The sequence below is a fragment of the Primulina huaijiensis genome, chromosome 15 (genome assembly GCF_012295235.1).
Source record: "Primulina huaijiensis isolate GDHJ02 chromosome 15, ASM1229523v2, whole genome shotgun sequence".
Classification (NCBI taxonomy): domain Eukaryota; kingdom Viridiplantae; phylum Streptophyta; class Magnoliopsida; order Lamiales; family Gesneriaceae; genus Primulina; species Primulina huaijiensis.
Genome location: NC_133320.1, coordinates 24,249,204 through 24,270,155, shown reverse-complemented (window position 1 = coordinate 24,270,155; position 20,952 = coordinate 24,249,204). Strand labels below are relative to the sequence as shown.

General features: G+C 34.6%; 6 protein-coding genes across 7 annotated transcripts; 3 read left to right on the top strand and 3 right to left on the bottom strand.

Moving 5' to 3' along the window:
• Positions 1–2,004: 2,004 nt before the first annotated feature.
• LOC140958659 (E3 ubiquitin-protein ligase PUB23-like) lies at positions 2,005–3,392 on the top strand. Its single transcript, XM_073416186.1, has one exon. It carries the CDS (start codon positions 2,099–2,101, stop codon positions 3,335–3,337), a length of 1,239 nt encoding a protein of 412 aa, XP_073272287.1. The 5' UTR covers positions 2,005–2,098; the 3' UTR covers positions 3,338–3,392.
• A 555-nt stretch (positions 3,393–3,947) lies between these two features.
• On the bottom strand, positions 3,948–5,357 carry LOC140959682 (syntaxin-121-like). Its single transcript, XM_073417633.1, has one exon. The coding sequence runs from the start codon at positions 5,130–5,132 to the stop codon at positions 4,218–4,220; it is 915 nt and encodes a 304-aa protein (XP_073273734.1). The 5' UTR covers positions 5,133–5,357; the 3' UTR covers positions 3,948–4,217.
• A 975-nt stretch (positions 5,358–6,332) lies between these two features.
• Positions 6,333–10,009, top strand: LOC140958326 (uncharacterized). 2 transcript variants are annotated; one of them, XM_073415741.1, is made up of 12 exons: positions 6,333–6,473; positions 6,565–6,585; positions 6,704–6,804; positions 7,207–7,264; positions 7,398–7,441; positions 7,550–7,630; positions 7,861–7,931; positions 8,192–8,302; positions 8,640–8,722; positions 8,845–9,061; positions 9,193–9,276; positions 9,843–10,009. In XM_073415741.1, exons 1-12 carry the CDS (start codon positions 6,446–6,448, stop codon positions 9,910–9,912), a joined length of 969 nt encoding a protein of 322 aa, XP_073271842.1. In that variant the 5' UTR covers positions 6,333–6,445; the 3' UTR covers positions 9,913–10,009. The 2 variants fall into 2 exon arrangements, with proteins under 2 accessions (XP_073271842.1, XP_073271843.1); XM_073415742.1 differs by lacking the exon at positions 6,333–6,473 and having other exon boundaries at positions 6,690–6,804.
• A 346-nt stretch (positions 10,010–10,355) lies between these two features.
• LOC140960287 (transcription repressor OFP6-like) lies at positions 10,356–11,136 on the top strand. Its single transcript, XM_073418499.1, has one exon. It carries the CDS (start codon positions 10,413–10,415, stop codon positions 10,986–10,988), a length of 576 nt encoding a protein of 191 aa, XP_073274600.1. The 5' UTR covers positions 10,356–10,412; the 3' UTR covers positions 10,989–11,136.
• A 4,679-nt stretch (positions 11,137–15,815) lies between these two features.
• LOC140960485 (transcription repressor OFP13-like) lies at positions 15,816–16,900 on the bottom strand. The gene has a single exon (XM_073418771.1). The coding sequence runs from the start codon at positions 16,809–16,811 to the stop codon at positions 16,038–16,040; it is 774 nt and encodes a 257-aa protein (XP_073274872.1). The 5' UTR covers positions 16,812–16,900; the 3' UTR covers positions 15,816–16,037.
• A 1,365-nt stretch (positions 16,901–18,265) lies between these two features.
• On the bottom strand, positions 18,266–20,903 carry LOC140958250 (ubiquitin-conjugating enzyme E2 variant 1C-like). The gene is made up of 4 exons (XM_073415634.1): positions 20,733–20,903; positions 19,858–19,997; positions 19,120–19,245; positions 18,266–18,703 (listed from the first exon to the last, which is right to left on the bottom strand). The coding sequence occupies exons 1-4, from the start codon at positions 20,764–20,766 to the stop codon at positions 18,563–18,565; spliced, it is 441 nt and encodes a 146-aa protein (XP_073271735.1). The 5' UTR covers positions 20,767–20,903; the 3' UTR covers positions 18,266–18,562.
• Positions 20,904–20,952: the final 49 nt, after the last annotated feature.

Genomic DNA, 20,952 nt, shown 5'->3' with positions numbered 1-20,952 from the left:
GGAATCGGCTCTAATTTTATGTGGTTCAGTCCTTCGGTCTTAATAATACTGTTGGGCCTCCCAACGTATATTATTACCCGAGCATTATTCTAAGAAGCCCAATGTTTTAGTGGAGGCCCAATGTTAGTCATTTTAAATTCCGATTCCAACACGGAACTGACTTTTCTCTTTATTTTTTTTTTTTATAAAAAACTAAAACCCATAACCGCTATTTTTGCTGTATTATGGGGAAATCCAAAATGTAAATACAATATTTTGCAAACCACGATTATAATGTAAACTACACCAGACAAGTCTTGTGTGACAGACTCAAAGTTTAGATAATAGAGACAAGAAAAAAATTGAACTCCTAACCTCTTGATAAAAACTCACCTTATTTTACCATCCAAACTACCTTGGGCAACACTGAACTGACTATTGAGCCGAGCAAAGCAGAATATATACTGAAATAAAATAATGATACATTATTGTAAAACACTTGTGATATTGGGTGCTAATATGGGTTCATATTTTATTCCAGCGAGTTAATATTTTTGATATAGATATTTACAATTTATATATTACGGAGTTGAGGTAGAAAAATTGAAAAAAAATGAATTAGATAAGGTGAATAATTCTTCACGAGACGGTCTCACGGGTCAATTGTGAGACGAATATATTATTTGAGTTATTCATGAAAAAATACCACTTTTATATTAAAAATATTATTATTTATTGTAAATATAAGTATGACTGGTTCGTCTCACGAATAAAAATCCGTGAAAATGTCTAAATCTACTCATAATTCTTATGTAATAGATTTATTCATACATCATTGGATAAATTCATACTACATTATCATAAGGATGAATCATAAGCTAACATTAAATAAATCGGGATAAGACCAGGTTGAAGAAGATTTTATCAACGTGGATGTGAATTAATAATTATACAAGTCTCTTTTTTTCTTTTTTTCCCAATTTAGACAGTGATATGTCATATCGACCCATTAATACTCTTGGTCAATTGGCTTATTTAAAAACACAAAATTGGCCAAGTTGATGTAAAAAAAATTCAAATAAATAAAAAGTAATTGAAAATGAAGCTATTGCAAATTCCGTGTGCTTCGTGCCATATGCGAATAGGGTTGACCCGAGGGGCCCAGACAGTGAAGGTTTAAGCAGCCAATTATGAAGTAAGTTGTTTGACATAGTAATAATTTAAAATACATAATAATAATAATAATAACAGATAGCTATCAACAATTAAGGGAAGATATGCCGATGATGATGGATTTTTATCAATAAAACTGTCTTTTCTTTAAAAAAATTATTTAATCCGAAAAAATAAAAGTAAGCATAATGGTGAGACACCCAGGGGGAATATAACTTTTTAGAGTAGGTCTCTTGTGAGACGATCTCACGAATCTTTATGATATTCACAATAAAAAGTAATATTCTTAACATAAAAAATAATACTTTTTTATGAATGATCCACATAAGAAGATTCGTCTCATAAAATACGACCCGTGAGACCGTCTCACACAAGTTTTTGCTAACTTCTTACACTAAAGAGTTGTTTTTTGAGATTTAATAATTTTCGACCCATGTAAACTTTTGTTTTATTGAATTTTATATTACAAGAATTAAAAGTCAAAACGGAAGTTGCTTACAATTAATCTACGAATCTAAAAGTTATTAGTACAAACAATAATTGAATATATAAAAGGGTTTGTGATTAAATGGACAAATGCTATTTGACCTTTCTTTCTTGTATAATTTAAGAGAAAGTCAAAGCGTCGGTGGCAGACAACCCATTCCAGCTCACAAAAATTTCCACAAATTTATTACACATAACAAATAAGAAAAGTCTAAGTCCAAATCCCCAAAATATTTAAAAATTTAAAAAATCCATCTAACTTAATTCACACAAACTACACACAATTGCGTGTGTTGACTTTTGAAAATTTTGACTTCCCCACATATAAAACCGATTCTCCAATACCTGAATTTGCAAAACAAAAGCAAATCAACGATTACAAGATTCCATATTCTCCCGAGTCCTAAAGCGGAAGTTCAATAATTCTTGATTCTTGATATATAATTATCAGAAGAAATCAATGGCGGAAGTTGAAATTCCTCCATATTATCTGTGTCCCATTACTCTAGACATGATGAAAGATCCGGTGACGATCTCTACCGGCATCACATTCGACAGGGATAGCATCGAAAAATGGATATTCACTCACGAGAACAACAAATGCCCGGTCACGAAGCAGCTCCTTTCCGACTCGGAATTGACCCCAAATATCACCCTCAGGCGCCTGATCCAATCCTGGTGCACCATCCACGCCTCGCATGGCTTCGAAAGACTCCCCACACCAAGATCTCCAGTTAGTAAGTCTGAGGTTCTGAAGCTACTCAACGATGCCGAGTCTCCACAAATGCAGATGGATTGCTTACGAAGACTTAAATCCATCACTTCACAGAATCTGACCAATAAAAGATGCATGGAAGCAGTCGGAACCGCAGATTTCCTGGCGTCGTTGATTGTAAATAAAACCCTGGAAGCTTATCGCGCTGATAACGACTCTGCAGATAAATCGGAATCGAAATTGATATGTGAGGAGGCTTTGAGCATTCTTTGCAGTCTCAATCTGTCAGAATCGTGGTTGGAATCAGTCAGCAACCAAGAATTAGTCGAATCCTTGACCAATATGATGCAATTTGGGAGCTACGAATCACGGGCTTATGCAATCATGCTACTAAAGTCAATTCTTGAAGTAGCCGATCCAGCTCGAATCATCATCAACCTAAGTTCCGAATTCTTTCTTCAATGTGCACTGATCTTGAATGACGAGTTCTCGAAAAAGGCTACAAAAGCCACGCTCAAAGCGCTGATCAACGTATGTACGTGGGGGAGGAACAGGATCAAAGCAGTGGAAGCAGGCGCGGTTCCTTTATTGATCGATCTTTTACTCGATTCGTCGGATAAAAGGGCTAGTGAGATGATGCTAGTGGTGCTGGACATATTGTGCCAGTGTGCGGAGGGGAGAGCCGAGCTGCTGAATCACAGCGCTGGAATGGCCGTTGTTTCGAAGAAAATACTTCGGATCTCTCAGGTGGCAAGCGAGCGGGGTGTGAGGATTTTGCATTCGATTTCAAAATTTTCGTCTACGCCCGGAGTTTTGCAGGAAATGTTGCAGATTGGCGTGGCGTCCAAATTGTGCCTAGTTCTTCAAGTGGATTGTGGGAGTAAGTTAAAGGAGAGAGCAAGAGAAATTCTTCGATTGCATGCTAGGACTTGGAGGAATCCTTCATGCATACCTCATAATTTGATTTGTGCATATCCATCTTGATCGGATGGGAATCAACACATTTTTAGAATATACAATAATTAGTCGGAATTTTTTTTTTTTTAGCTAGAGAAATACAAGGTCAACCAGAATATTGGAGGCCCTATAGAACAATATTTTCTTAAAAAGATTTAGTTTGAACTTAAAATTTGAAGTTTCCGAACTTATTATTTGTGTGACAAAGTAATAAATATAAATCATTTGTATGCTACATTAAACAAGTCGAGTTTAACAACAATGGAATCTAAACAATAAGCGAATTATATGTACAATTGATTGGCCACAATTCAATTCGAAGTTGTCAATGTAACAAGTACTGCCAGCCTTCGGAGACCCTATATTCCTTACATTGAAATGAGTTTTCAATTTTCTATGTGCTCTTAATTATATCTGTAACTACTATTTGTTAATTTTTCATATTTAAATTTGTAGCGTTAAATTTCACATAAGTAATTTCCATCTCTATATATATATATATATAGGCATCACGTCAAATTACTTTTAGTCTTTATTTATTTGCTCTTTTGTCTAAACGGAATCACTGGTTTGGTACATATAAAAACAAAGGACGTTTTAATCGTGGCATAAAAATTAAGAAATTGTAATCGTGGCATAAAAATTAACTTATTGTTTGTATCGGAACAATTACTTTGAAGTTTGAACAAAATTCCAAATAATGATTTAAAGATTAACATAAATATATGAAACCATCCGAGATATTAAATCAGGCTTTTCCTGATTCAAAATCTCAGAATAAATACCTAATATTCTCCCAGAATGAACAAAAACAAGTATTCAAGCAAATACAACAACGAAAAACGTAATCATGGTCGAACAAAGTTAACTTGTCAAGATTGAAACTCAATGATCTGTAATTAATTGATTACTTCCATGGCCGAATGGATAGAACAATGATCAAGATGATAATCAGCAGCAGAATAATCCCATAACAAGCCCATTTCCTCGAACTCTTCTGATGTTTCCTAGCAACCTCGAGTTGCTGAGTCCCACCTCTCACAAAAGAACTAGCCCTATTCACCTGGCTCTCGATATCATCAAGCTGCTCTCCCTGGCTCTGCACCAGAACCGCCATGTCCAAGAAAACCTGATGCAATTCCCGCAGATTCTTCTCTATTTCCTTCACCGCATCGTGCCTCTCTTGAATCTCCATTATAGTATCCATCACCTGTCCTCTACCCTGCTGCTCTATCGCCTTCTGTAGAAAGCTCTCGCTCTCTCCTGTTTCTATCAACTGATCCAAAACTCTCTCATCCGGATTTTCACCGGTCACCGTGTAGTATCTCCGCTGAACAGTTTCCCTGTACTCGGATCCAATCTTCTGTCTCAGGTCGTTGAATCGGGCCATGGTTTCCTGGAGCTTCTTTCTCAAGCCGTTGACCACGGATGTTCGAGTCCGGTCGGAGGAGCTTCCTGGGCCGCAGCCGGGGATGCTCCGGTTGGCGGCGTTGGAGCGATCCAGTGCTTCTAATCTGACTTTGATGATTTTGGCTTTCTTCAGAGAGGCGGAGATATTAGCCTCCATTCGTGATCGGAGATCTTTAATGGCTTTTGCGTTGTGCATAGTCTTGGTTTGCTCGTGCGATGCCTGGAGCTGGGCGAACAGAGATTCCAGGTCTTGGAGCTCGTCTTTGATGGCTTCCACATCCTCGAAAAACTTGTCGAGATTGACTCCGCCTGTGGAGCCTGAGTTAGTCATCTCGATTGAATGTGAATTTGGTGGCGGGGATTGATCTTGCTCCCGGAAACGAGAGAAGGATCCTGAGAAAAGATCGTTCATTTCGTAGAATCTGTGTGAATGAAAAATAGAGTTAATTTCTGATCAATTTTGTACTTCAATTTATGACATTCAAGAGTGGGGAGCTGGTTCTGTTTCAAAACAATGGAGCGATGGTGACGAGAGAAGGAGGTTTAGAGTTTGATGCATGGGAAAATGTACCAAGAAATGGGAAGTTTGGTGAGATAAGATGAAGAAGAGGACAATGGCCGATAGGAGTTGACCAGGTATTTGTCCACTCGATACATATTATGTAAATTGAATCATTTTTAGATAATACTTTTTAAAATAATACATAGGACCAGAAAAAAATTTACAATTTTTACTCTTAACTTGTATTTTGAAATTTAATTAAAAAAGCACATTTTCACTATATATCCAAACATACATTACGTACTTATATATACATAACACTGTTATATAAAATATTTTTCTTAGATTATATGTAAGATAGTGAATATAATATAGTTAATTGATATATAATTTGAATTTGAAATGAGAGATGAGTACACGAGACCGGTATCATGGAGGCGGGCTGGTTCCTTGCACGACTTTCCCCACCCAAGTCAACGAAAGCTAAAGATTTTCAAGATGTAAATTATATAGAGTTTTGATATGTTGCACACCTATCGTGCACATTTATTTTAGCACCAATGAGATGTCACTCACCTATTAGATGCACAATTTTTCTATATTTCATCACATCCAATAAATGAGTGACACCTCATTGGTGCTCACATAAATGTGCACGGTAGGTGTGCAGCATATCAAAACTTAAATTATATATACATTTAATTTGACATATATATAAAACATTATTAAGAATCAAATGAATGATCTTGGCCAAAAAATTTATGAGGTCAAATATTCATCCATTTTTATTTTATCAGAAAAAATAGAGATTTGTTAATATATATGATTTTTATATAAATCTACGGAAAATGGAGGAATATCAAATTATTTCAAATCTGTGAAGTTTTACCAAGTATATTTTGATTCTGATTTAAGAGTTTATGACTTGCATTTGAAACAAAATTAGTAGTTGCTTTATTTATTTTTATATATAAATATTATCTTTTATCGTAAACGAAAAGCGTTTCGCCATTAAGAAATTATAAGCCTGGGAAAAATAAATATTTCGTGTTGTCGCACTGGATGACTTCATAAAACGTGTAGTTAAAATTGAAACACGACTTAGACTACTTCTTCAGGAAATTTTTTTCTCAAAAAAAAGAAAAATCGCCGATTAGTTCGGTTCAACCTGTCCTTTTACTCAGAGACATTTTCACAGACACTTCTTTCTGAACGTATTGGTCATGACAAGCAGCAGCATGAAGATGATAGGCAAGTAATTTCACCATTTCTGTTCTTCAATTTTTGTTTGCATCCGTTTTTTTAATCCAATTCGCTGTTTTTCTGCTTGTTTCGATTACAGATATAGCCGTCAATTTCACAGGTATAAATGTGCGATTTCGTTTTTCTTTTCTTGTCTTTCTCTCTCTTTTTTTCTAATAAATATCTTTAAACAGTCTTGATTTTTTTGAGTAATAAAATTTATAGAAGAATAAATGCAGATAGTATGTTCAGAGGAATGTATAATGGAAAGCATTATCATGTAGCTGATATTTCCACCGTGCTCAGCAGGGCTTGGAACGCTGGTGTCAATCGGATTATTGTATATTTTTCAGCCTATTATTTTATTTTATGCACTTTTGTTCTGTAACTGGTTTTGTTGCGGAAGAGCGTTAAATGTCAAATGAATCGTCAAAGTCAAGTTCTTGGGGGGAAATTTTGGCATTTAAACGGTTTGAGTGGTTGCCAAGAATGTTGAGCGAACGAAGCTTGAGAAATGAAAATCTTGGGCTTAATTATAATCTGTGGTGGTATATATATCTATAAATCAAAGTTTCTGCCACGTTAATGCTGACACTTCAAAATATTTTTGTCATGTTCAACTGCATTTTCTGTTTGATAAGCGATTTTTAAATTTTAGAGTTGAATCAGGAGAGCTAATGACAGTCTCGTGTTTTCATCTTGGATTTTCTGAAAATGTATGATTCTATGATTGCTAATTCAGGTCACTGGAGGATCCCTTGAGGAGTCAAAGGAAGCTCTTGCTATCGCCGAAACTGATGGTCAGCTCACCACATTCTACTTTATAACTTTACTCTATATAAGTACGGTGTTTCTGATTTTTGCTATTGTCAACTAGTTTTCCTCTTCATTATACTATGATTGCTTATATTGTGAATATGCTTGTCATTACAGCAAGACTTTTCTGCACTGTTGGTGTGCATCCAACAAGATGTAATGTGAGATTCTATACCTGCATTTATGTGTCAACACAAACCAAACATTGTATTTATAATCGCAAGATTTTATCTTCCTGAGATTATTTAATCTTTGATTCCTCCCATTAGGAGTTTGACAACAGCGGTGATGCAGAGAAGCATTTTGAGGCTCTTTTGTCTTTGGCAAAAGAAGGAGTTGAGAAAGGCAAAGTATGTTTATGCGAGCACTGTGAATAGATTTTAATTCCTATCTTTCACAAAATAAAAATAAAAATCATGCCTTTAATTAAATTACTAGTTTGAGGTAGCCTATGATCTTTATTGCAACTGGTGCCACATTTTTTGATCAGCACTATAAGTCATTCCTATTTTTAAATCATGTCATGATTAATGAAGAAGTTGTTGGTCATTTCTTTCCTGTCAACTTAATGTCAAGCAAGGTGGTGGCAATTGGAGAATGTGGATTGGATTATGATAGGCTTCACTTTTGCCCGCCTGAAATTCAAAAGAAGTACGTGCCTTCCTCTGATCTCGCACTTGGAGTTTAATTTTCGAACAAATTGCTTATATATTTTTTTATTTTCTAATGTTGTTCTCTTCCTTCCTCTGATCTTGCATTTGGAGGTCTGAGTTGAAAGAAGTGGTAGTGAACCTCTGAGAGTTTTTATTTGTGCATGGGATATAATCTTATTGTTTCTTAATTCTCTATTTTGTGCATATCATGCTTTTTCTAGTTGCAAATCTTCCTGTTTTTGAAATAGTAAAATTCAGGTACTTTGAGAAGCAATTTCAATTAGCATATGCCACAAAGTTACCAATGTTTCTCCATATGCGAGCTGCTGCTGAAGATTTCTGTGGCATTCTTGAGCAAAACAAACATAGGTAAGATTTAAAACTGACCGCAACGTGTTAATAGCTATTCCCACCGCTAATAATACAGTAAATGCAAATAATGACGCCTCAGTGTCATGGTAATCAGTAAAAGGTGTGTGTTGAGATATTGTTTTCTTTTTACTTGTTGAAAAACTTTGAAAAAAACTCTCATAGTTAGAATACCTTATCCGCTATCTCTTGGTGTCAAATCAGTCTTCTAATGTTTGTCATGTTGCTAAAGTAAAAGGTATGAAAATGCCAAGCAGTTGCTGCATTTAATTTTTAATGCCACGTCCAGATCTGTAGTTCCGTTTTGTCCCTTTTTAAAAAAAATTATTCCTGGCAGTTTCTGCTCTGGGGTTGCTCATTCTTTTAGTGGCAGTGCAGAAGATCGTGATCAGCTTCTTTCATTTGAGAATCTATTTCTAGGTGAATTCCATATTGATTCCGCTCTTCGTTGAATTTTGATATGTCCCTCAGCATCTTTTATGTATTGAGTATCGATTTTTTTTAAGAATTATTTTTATCTTATTTGATTCTTTCTTTTGAAGGTGTAAATGGATGCTCTTTGAAGACTACTGAGAATCTCAATGTTGTGAAGGGGATTCCTCTTGAAAGAATGATGATCGAAACAGATTCACCTTACTGTGAAATCAAGAATACACACGCTGGAATTAATTTTGTGAAATCTTTATGGCCTTCAAAGAAAAAGGAGAAGTATGATCCCGAGTGTGTTGTCAAAGGTCGCAACGAACCATGTTTAGTACGGTGAGTGGAAAGCATTGAAATACCTATGCATTTGATTCTGTTCTGATCCCGTTTGTGCAAGAGACTTATTTTTCCCTCAACAGTCTCTGTTGTAATCGCACAATGTCAAATAATACAGTTAACTTTTCCAGGCAGGTGCTTGAGGTGGTTGCTGGCGTTAAAGGTGTTTCAGACATTGATCAAGTGAGCAAAACCTTGTACCACAACACTTGCAGGTCACATACGTTCTCGTTTTCCTCCGTAATGAGTATAATAAATTGCTAAACATTTTCATCACAGTATTGTTTGCTCATAATGATGCTGCTGCTCTCTTCCGAAATCATAATGTATACGCGACACTTAACTACAAGAATTTTCAACTTGTCCTGTGATCTATAGTAGCTATAAATTTTAACATTACCAGAATTTCAATACTAAAATTGTTAACAAATACTAAGCCATGGGTCTGATTCCTCGTCGAAGCAATCACTGTGGAACATAAATCTTGACACTAAAACATTAGGCATAGTCTATAAGACATCGAGTGTTTTTCGTCCAGTATAACGTGGTAAAATCTCAGCCTTTGATTCCTTGAAACATAGGGTGGGGATGGGGTGGCTTTCTCGTAAAACACAAAGATTCACATGACGGAAGCTGTGGTTGAAAGATAGTGTAGAATTTATCTGCAAGTAGCGTAGTTCATTTCTTTTTTCACAACTGCAAATTGTGCTTTCTCAACATATTATGATTGAATTATTCGTAGTAATTTTTTTTTGGAACGGATTGGTTAATGTGCGTGCAGGGTGTTTTTCCCCCAAGACCTGGACTCGGTAGCCGATGCGCTTCTCGCTAGTGGCCCAAGTACCGATTGAAGCCCAAACAAATTTCAAGAATTGTAACCATATATGTATTAGCATTTAATTAAGATTAAAATGCGATTTCGTAATTAATAAAAATCATCATATACTATGTCTAATTAATAAACCGTAGCTAAACTTGAGTGTGAATTTGGATATAAAAAGTTATTTTATCAAAAATATCTTTTAAAAAAGGTATTTTTTGCAGAAATAAAAAAGTACTGTTTTGATGCGAAAGTTGGTTAAAAGGCTGCTTAAGCAAACATGAGTTTCAAATGTCTTTTAGGCTTCCGCTTCAATTTTGTTAAAAAAAAAATACTATTATATTGGAATATGAAATTTTATTTGTTGTTTAAAAAATATTTAAAATTCTTCAAATTAATAACAAGGCAAAAATTTTTTTTTTATAAAAGAAAAGAGATATATATATATATACACACTCCTCGGCTCCCCTGAGATTCACAGACAACAAAAAAACCATCTTTTATTTTCTTCCGCCACTGTTCATATCTGCAATGTCTAAAGTCAAGAAAAACTTCATTCTCAATTCAGTCACTGTAGATTTAGGCTGCATCAGCACCTGCAGAAGGCCCAAAATCTCGTCCATACTCCACAGCCCAAAAATCCGTAGACCACAGAACTCCTCCTCCTGCTCCGGCGCCTCCCCCAGCTCATGGAACACCACCACCACAACCTTCTCTTCCGTCTTCAACACCCCTCGGTCACTCTATTCCTCATCCTCCGACACCGACTCAGAAATCAAGAGCCTGAAGGCTGTTCAGGGCTTCGGCAGAATCGGCGGCGAGAGTGTGGCGGTGGAGAAAGATTCCGACGATCCGTATCTTGATTTCCGCCACTCCATGCTGCAGATGATCCTGGAGAAGCAGATTTACGCTAAAGATGACCTGAAAGAGCTTCTGAACTGCTTCTTGCAGCTGAATTCTCCGTACTATCACGGAATAATTGTTAGAGCTTTCACGGAGATCTGGAATGGGGTTTCCTCTATTAGGCCGAATGCCTCTTCGTCTCCAAACTTGCACGGGACGTGGAAGTCACGTGATGTCCCTGAATTTCGATTTCGACTAGATTAAATATTAATGAAAGATTCTCATGCATGCATGATGAAATCGTCTAAATTTAGAATCTAGAATTATTGCAGACTATCTGTAACGGGGTTTGATGTATATTGCTATGTATCTATCAGTTGCTCGTTACGAGCTAATTTATTATTATAATTATAATTATCCCGAATATTATTATAAAATAACTCCTTTTAATTTAATTTAATTTAGAAACTGTTAATATTTTCTCACGAGTTCACTGAATAATAAAACAACAAATTTATGCAAAGAATCGGTAATTATGTAATTTTAAATTAATTTTGGAAGATATACATGTCTAAACATTGGAATATGAAAAATTAATTTAGGGTTTGAAAATGTACTTGTTGCTTATTCAAATTCAAAAAAAAGTATGTGTAGTTGCTATACATTTTAATGCAATTTAATAAGGCAATCAATTAATATTGATACGACTTGTTTGTCCAACTTATTGATTGTCCTTTCTCTTACCCGTGATATCTTTGATTGTTCTTGGTAATTTAATTTTATATTAATTCAAGTTTATATAATTTTTCAAATATTTAATAATATATGCATGTATATTTGTTGTGTTGTGATATATATATTCTTTAAATATATGAAATTTCTCATCAAAATCGACGTTGGTGTTAAAAATAAAACCATACATCGATCGATCTCAATTAACTGATCTTTTGGGATTATGAATTTGTTTTTTTTTTTTCAAAAAAAAAACAAATTCTCAAGCGTAGTTTTTATAAAAAGAAATTAAATTTAAGCTATATACTTTACTTTTTAATTAATGGGAAGTGAAATTGATTGTGGCGATGTGATATATAGGTGTAACAGTGGCTGTTCATTAAATTACTGATCGAACATCATTTCATAAGAAAAGAAATTGTCCATTCTGCAGCAGTCTGAATAGAACTTCACTCACAACCCCAAAAATTGCGTGTACCAATTAATTAATTGATCTTATTGCTAAGTTCATTAATTATATAACTCAGGTAGCCTTGGACAGGCAAATACGGAATTTATTTAAATGGATGAAATTATTACCTCTTCTTTTTTATACGTTACTTATTCTTTGTTCCTTACTTTATATGCACGTTTTCGGAGAGACTTACTCACTCACGCCAATTGATTATCAGGCATTGACGGACGTGATTTCAGTCGATGTTTACATAGATTTTCATGCTGAGTGTTCATTATATCAAATTATCTTGGTTCATGGTAAGATGCAACTTTGTCTCTCTGTCGAGATTGCTAATATCATGTTAAGATTGAGAAAATTTAGCTCAAAGGGATGATGATTGTTCAAATCTATACATACACAGTCTCAAAAATTTGATCTAACCGACGTAAGACAACTAACAGTTACTGATCAAGATCATAGATTTAGGTAATATTGATAATTATTCGATGTTGAAAATACTTAATTGCTATGAAAAAATTGGGCTGAGTCTACTGTTTAGATCTTGTCCAATATTAAAGGCCAAAATATATTTTGCTTGCTGCCTTGCAATGATGCTTCTGTCCAATGAACACTAATTAAATGCTTGTCAGGGTTTAATCTTTATCGCACTCGATCAGCGTCTTATATTTTCGATATCCAAGAAATAAACTAAAGCGCCTATTCTTGAATTTCATCCACAAATATAATTCGTAAATCGAACATTATAAAAATAAAAATGGTCGATTTTGTGGCGGAGGAGCAAAGTTCTTTGTGCTCAATAATATTAATAATTCTTTTCAAGAATGTGGCTATTTTCAGCTCCCTTCTCGAACTAGAATTGTGTTATTACATTAAAAAGGTTGAAATTTGGTTGAGGTGAAGACAGAAAAGACCGAAACCATGTGAATATTAATTTTTAGAGTATTGTCTCAGTGGGAGACATCTTTTTATATGTTACGAAAGAAAACACCGAACAATTGTATAGCAGAATTATGATCAGAATTATTATATCATGGGACCAATTTTTGTTACAAAACGATCAATAGTTTTTTAACAAATAAAAACAATATTTTTCAGAAATAGGCTAAAAAATAGATTTTTTTAATTATCAATATTCGTTATGTATATACATTATAAGAAACATAAATAGTATTGTATGGTTGTTTAGTGTCATTTTATGTACTAAATGATGGTTTTTATCACATCGATATCTTTTATCCTAAAATTAGATTACGTGAAATCTCATCTTGTTGGCTAAAAATCGGATATAAAACACAGATTCTTGAAAATCAAAAGATTAGTAAAAATCAAGGGACCGAATTAAGCTACCTTTTTTTTCTCCCAATGAGTTGAAATGTTTTGATTTAAAGCATCAAAATTTGAGGCCTCCATTGAGTTGTAAAACCTTTTGATCTGTCAACTCTTGTCAAACACCAAAAATCATTTAAATTTATCACTGCTCGCTTAGATACGGGAACAAGCGACCCCCATTGCACCAACCTTTTCCACAAACAAAAGGACTTCCCTCGTAGAAAAATTCTTCTTGGTTTTTTTTTTTTCTTTTTTGTAAACCTATTTTATACATAATTTATAATAACAAAAAATGAAATTTGTTCATCAAATAATCGATGTTTTTCTCTAGTTAATAATATTCTTGAGCTCATGCAATTGAACTTGTTCAAAAGTAACTACGCTAACTTTTATAATGCAATTATTGTCTCATTGTAATGCTTTCAACTCAAGATTATTCAATCTGTCGTTGTCACATTAATTCTTGTGCAATAGTGTGAAACGACCTTAATTTGTGATATCTCACAATTAAATGTAACTCATATATATATNTATGGACAATTCATGATTAAAGTTTAAAATCAATGGACTTTGGAGAAAAAGACATCCACACATTTTATCGTAAGTTTTGCTAAAAGATTAATTTATAAGTTAGGGATATTTCGAATTCGAGAATTTTATTTTAAATATAGAACATGTAAATTATAATTCGAGATTAATTAATTTATGAATTTTGGAATGTTGAGTCATGTTCCATGGTTTTACAATTTCATAAGGGTGAAATTGAATTAAAAAGAATTGTGAAAATCAAATTGCAAATAGTGAAGATTTCAAGGGCTAAAGTGCAATTAATGAGATTTGAGTGGGACACTTGTCTTCACCATGCACTTGGATATATATAATTCTTCATTCTTTAGATTTCTCCGGCAGAAACCGAGAGCAAGGCATGAAAATTTCCTCAAGCTCCATTTTGTCTTAGAAATTTGGTTGTGCAAGATCCGGCCATCAGAATTTTGATACAATGCATGTTTCGTTGTTTTATACTCGGATTATATTCTCACCGGAGTTATCCGGCTGTTGTTGTGTTTGTATGTATGCATGACAACATGTGAGACTGAATCAGGGTCAAAAAGAGGATGAGTGATCGAGCTTATAGTGGTGATTCCGGACTTTGATGTAGATTTAGTTTCAGCAGTTGATGTATAGTTGTTGAACCCTAGTTCGAATATATTTTGTACAAGACTTGTACTTTTATGTTGATATGTATATTAGACTGATTCCATTACGTTCCGCATTTGTATAAATTTTTTTTTAAACCCAGTTTTAATCAATTGATCCATTTATTCCCAAAGAATGATTAAGAGGATGATCAGCGTCCGAGTCCCCACAGAATCGGCTCGTTTTTAGTCATTCAACATGATTTTTAGTTATTTCCAATCAAGATTGTAGAAACAGAAACTGTTACGTTGCCAAATAATATTATAATAAAAAATTATAAAATTTTAAATCGTATAACAACTTAAACTTCTTGATTTGATAAGTGATACATACTGTTGTTCCTAAAAATTTTTCTTTTTCGAAATTTTTTTATCAACTTGCAATTTTAATTTTTCGAAATTTTTTTATCAACTTGCAATTCATCTAATAAAAAATGCTGACATTTATAATAATAAATAAATTATATGTGATATGAAACGTGTCGGTATATAGGTATATATTTATTTCATAAATATATTCCTCAAACATGCGTTTTGTGTTTGAAAATTACCTATAAATTTTAACATAAACATTTTTAGAGAGTTTGGAATACTTTCGACACCCATTGCGACTGGGCCTTGGCCCATTATTAAATGCTACCAATGACCTAAAAAAAACCTCGGGAAATGATGTTTTCATTTAATTTTCTATACTAAAAATAAACCAAGCAACACAAGAAAAAGTACGCATTACTCAATGTATCATCACTAAAAACGATATTCGAATGGGTGTAAATGATAAATTTTTGGTCAATAGTTCGTTCCCCTACCACCATCTTCTTGCACAAATTTGTTGTATGAAACATGTCCGATATGATTTACTTGACTAATATATATTAGTACGAAATTTATCTGGTATGCATCGAAAACATCGAAATGTAACAACTTTGATTCTCACCTCATAAAAAAATGAAATGATTCGCTGAAATTGGTTAGTACAAAAAGTGTAGCTGAGCCAGACTAACATATATAATTGAAATATACGAAATCTTTACTTGTGATTAAGAGAGCAATATAAATAAGTGCATGTAGTTTTTCATAGACTCCAGAATCTTATAATCCCAATCATTATACTCTTTTCTTTTATATAGCTCATCCATTCTTCTTAAATTTCCCGTCATTTTGTTAAAGACTAAACGTTTATCATTAAATCGAAAATTCTTAATATAAAATGGATACAAGAGACGCTTTTGGATTGTTAAAAATCGATAATTCTTTTAATAGAAACTCTAAATTTTTTGAATAAATAAAATGGGCAAAATATCTGTAGCAATCTCGGTATTTAACAATAAGCTAGTTAAACAAAGAAATCATTAATTTCAGGCAAACCGTCGAAATTTCAACTGTCTTCTTCATATTTCATATATGCCGAGGATCGGAGCAAGTTCCTCCAATCACCTTTTCTACAGTACTGTTAACTCCGATGCCAGATCAAACACGAGGGTTAACAAAATAAACTGCCACTAATTTTCTGAAACTAAATATTTTAAAGTATATTTTTTCTCCTAATAAAATCGATATAACTAATGATTTGAACATTTTTTTGTCCTGAATATTAATCTAATCTTCATTTTCCAGGGAAGACAAACATGGGCTGGCTGATGAAGAAGTGGAAGAAGGAACCGACATATGAGAAGTGAAAGAACAGTGAGTAGCAATCGAAGAAGATGAGCAGCGTTTATCGATGATTGCAGGATTTGAAGAAACTTTAGTTGAAACAGCAAGATTTTGAAGATGGAGCAGCAAATCCACAAACGCTCTGATGATATAACCATGATTACTTCTGCAATTTACTCTCAGATAGTAAGCCAAGAGCTCCTCCAAGCAATCCCAATCATCTTTCAACCCATGGGCTTCCACCATTTCCTCCATTGAAACCCTGAAATCTGTTAAAGGGTCCCTGGAATCCATAGCGAAGATTTTGACACTTTTCGTACGTGGGAAGATGCGGGTTTTCGCTTCTTCCAGGATGGAACTCGTCTCTCCAGGTTTGAAGAAGAGCCTGTTTGACTTCAAACCTTGAACCACCGCAGTAGCTGCAGATGCATCATTGACGTTCATATTCTGCTGACCAATGATTGAAATTTCAGAGTTCAAATAGGCGGTGGCGCTGAAAAATGAATCTGGGTTGTCGATAAATTCAATGTTATTCCTATCATGGTCTTCGAGATAGCTGGTTGAATTCGTAACCATGTACGCGCTTTCGTCGGAGTTGGAACGGAAAGAGTGGGTTCTGGGGTTGTTTACACAGGTCGGCCATAGCCAAGGAGAGGCGGCGGCGGCGGCGTTTACTGCGGGTTTTAGCGTAAATGGCAGCTTCATTTTCTTGCTCATTTGGGCTGGTTTTCTACCAAGTTTTGTGACAGCCAGGGGAGAAATCTGGTTGGAAGTATTGGTGTAACGTTTTTTTTTATCAAGTTTTATTGGTACGATGCATTAAAAGCTTGGACATGGTTGGTTCAACGCCAACGGGAGATTTTGACATCAATATTCGAATGTAAAATTTATTAAAAAATTAATATTTTACACAATAATTACAATTGGGTTCCACACAATTAATGCAATTTGATATGTATATGATCGCAACGAAAGGGCATTGATTTATGAGTTCTTTCCTTGCTATGCTTAAAATTAAATAAATGCTATATATGATCTATACTTCTAATTGTTGAAGGCTCTACTCCAGAGGTTTGGTATGGATACAGGACCAAACAATATATCTAGACAATTTAATACTGGTGGAAGTAGAATGAAAGAACTTGTTGAGGAATTTGAAGACGTTATTTATTAAAATCTGTGTCCATTCACATCGCCTAACAGTGGTTCAGTTTAATTAGATAAGTTTTTCATGATTTATTTGTTTGATTAGGTGGGATTATATCGACTTGAGAATCACGTTATATAATCATATTGAAATAGAGATAAAAAGATTTAAAGACTAAAAATTATTGTCTTGGCTAGACTACTGTCTTAAAAGCAAAGGGTTGGACATTTCTGTAACTGGTCCTTTTCATTGCATCCCCGGCCGTGAACGATTCCAATCAACTTTACTTTGTCTAAACAAATATTGCAGTCACAATATATATCATGCAAATTATCAAAATAGGAACCCAAATTCTACAAGTTCAAGATTTCCTTGTAATTTCGGAAGGGATTGAGCCAGCTGTGCATTGTAGATATATGAAGTTATTATCGGTAGTCCGACCCGAATGCAAAAGTATACACTTCTTCTCTCTGTCCTCAAACGCCTGCCATGTAAGGAAGCTATCCGACCCGTCCTCATGGAACTTTCCAGCATGACATTCCACCCCCAACGACCGAGCCACTCTATCCAAACCCCCATGCAGAATTGCGTCAAGTGCTTCACATCATATCACTGTCTCCGAGAGGGTTTCCGGGAGGTCGCTCCCCGTTATTGTTTTGATAAGGTGTAATGTTAGTGATCGACGATTCGACGGTGGCCATGCTGGGATCCAGATAGCAGTTGCCTGGATATGGAATATGTATATCGGGTCCGTACCCACAAAGAAATCGGTCCGATTGAACCCAGACATGACTGGATCAACCCAATTGCCAACTATTAATCCGCTCAAACCCGTTTGTCTGATATTTATCTTTGAAAACAAAATCTCGTTTTCTTATGAATGAAACCATTCTAAATATATATATATATATATATATTGTGATGCAAATATCCAATTCGAGACCGACTCATGAAAGAGTATTATTTTTTATGTCAAAAATATTATTTTTAATTTCAAGTACGAATCAGATCTGAATGATCGCGGTAACAACAAACAAGAGAAATGATATTATTACTACTTTTGGAATTCTAAGGCATTAACCTTCGACTTAAACCTTCACGGATCAAGTCCCAAGCTGAAATGTTGATACAAATTACATTTGATCATCTTAAACAGAAATTCCATTAACCAAACATACCAACACAGTTTCACAAATGGGGAGCAGCAGAGGCAGCAGCAGAAGAATAAATCATGAATCCATGAGAGTTGATGAATTCCCCTTAACATCTTAATCCAATTACTAAACACAGATATTATGGAGCCAGATTCGGTATCTTTACACTAGAAATAGGTAACTTCAGGGGGCTGGACCAGCTTACGGTTATGAGGAGCAGCCATCTCTTTCTTCAACTGAGTCAGTACGTCTTCCATGGTGTACTCTCTTTGCCAATTTGACAGAAGTCCAAACTTTTTTGCTTCCACCTATATGGTAGAGATCACACATCAATAATTCCACTTGTATATGCTTTGACAGAGCTAGGAGTTACAAAATACGCTTAACTTGATGAGAATTTAATAAAATGGTGTTTCGTGGAAAAATCAACATAAAACCCAGGGGAAAAAAAGGTTTCAAGAGAGTTTAGAGCTCAAAAGATGAGATTTTATCCCCATATAGATTAAAGTGACATTAAAAAACAAGAAAAATCATTCAACTCCAACTTACGCCTAGTCTGGTCTGTATACGAATAACTATGATACAAGCCTTGATGCAAGTATAAGGCAGAAAAAAATTTAAACAAACTAGTCTATTTCTATATTCACAATCTTAAAACGATACAGTGACAAGGTCTCTCTATGACAAAAGTATTGAGGTAGATATGAGATAATTGTGTTCGTACCGCTCCATTTTCATGGTTTACACATGTCATGTTAATCCGAGAATGGAAACGGACTGCAGGAGGCTTCTCTGGATAATCTTTGTCGCAAAAGAGCTTCAACTGGTATATTCGCCCTTCATGTACAGACTAACACGAAAAAGATTTCAACGCATTCAAGTTATTGGGACGGATTAGATGAAAAATATTTAACAAACTACAGTCAGCTCAACATTTATTGGGGGCAATATGCATTAGAAAATTCATACTCTCTCGAGAAATGAAAGCACACTTGCTGAAATTAGAGCCATTCTACTGAAATATGATCACAATCTACAACTAAAGTAATTACAGTGCAAAATATTTTTAAGGAGTCTATAAAAGTTTGTAAGATGAACGTCAAGTACTACCGCAGCGCTGTCATCTAATTTAGCATTAAAATTTTAGTGGGATTCATCCCAACACAAAAGGATACATTCATATCCACAGAACAATCGCCACAGGCAATGGCTTCTAGCATTACTAACTAACATAACTTAAACCTACAAACAATTCCACTTAACATAGATGAAGCAATTCGGAAACCTTGTATCCTTAATCCTCACACGATAAACGAGATATTTATTATAGTGTCTATGGAGTACTAATCATCTATGAATTCTCTTGTAAAAGATAAAATGTATAATGTACCGATGCACAAGAAAAGATTTGAATTCACATCACTGCCCATCAAAATGAGATGACATGTAAGAAGATGCTCACATTGTGAGGACCTATTATGGTACCAGTCCAGGATCGCATATAAATGTCATCTCCATCATCCATTCCATAGCTTACAGTGCCATCTCCAATTCCCTTTTCTCCACGTTCGAGTTCCTCAAGCAACCTAAAGTTTCGAGGGACTGCAAAAAAGTACCAAGTTTTCAGATGTTAAATTACAAACATATCATGCAAACACTTAAAGGCCAAAAGGAGTAAGTTCAATAAAACCAAGTACATGTTTCCTGAGCTTATAACTGGAGATTTGGTTCCCATGATATTCATGAAATGAAAAATCTAAATAAAACCATCTCAATCTTTTCCTCACTACTACTCAAAAAAGCAGTAATAACTGTGACATTTCGCACATAAAGTAAACATTGTTAATAAACACAGTCCCGTCGATAACACCCAGAAACAATCTAGCGATTGAGAAGAAATCAAAATACTAACGCGCCGACAAATATTCACAGGATTATAAATTATCCAACAAGTCATCCTTTAAAAGTAAAGAAATCAAATAGAAGCTAGATTAATCAACTCCATCACAAAATACGCATTTCTTTCAATAACAATTTTCCGAAGATACCAACACAAAAGGGTTTAGATAATCAACAGAAGCGTAAATTAATACCATGGGCATAATCTGATTAATCAACTCAAAAAGAACTACCAGCACATAAAAAAAATCCAGCATTTTCAGTCTTATACCAATTGTTCAATATAGTGCGCGCCCGCGCACTATTTTTGACAAAATCCAACAACCATTTTGCAGATTAACCATGAAAAATCGACAAAAAAAATTCAGAGAAAACAAGAGATTGAAAAAATAAATAATTTCAAAAAACTTTTTCTTCGTGAACGGAAAGAGAGCTGACCCACGATGCTGGATCCTCCCGAACAGAGGGTCATGGCGTCTATACGAGAATCAGGATATGAAAAGAGATCGAAGCTAATCGCAGCAAGAAAGGTATTTTGGAGAAGACGGCGTTGATAGAATCTTGAGATTTTAAGATAGATTGATCTCTCGTGGGACTTTAGAGGAGTGAAATCTTACAAAGAATGAGGATTTAATGGAATATGAATTTTTAAAAACAA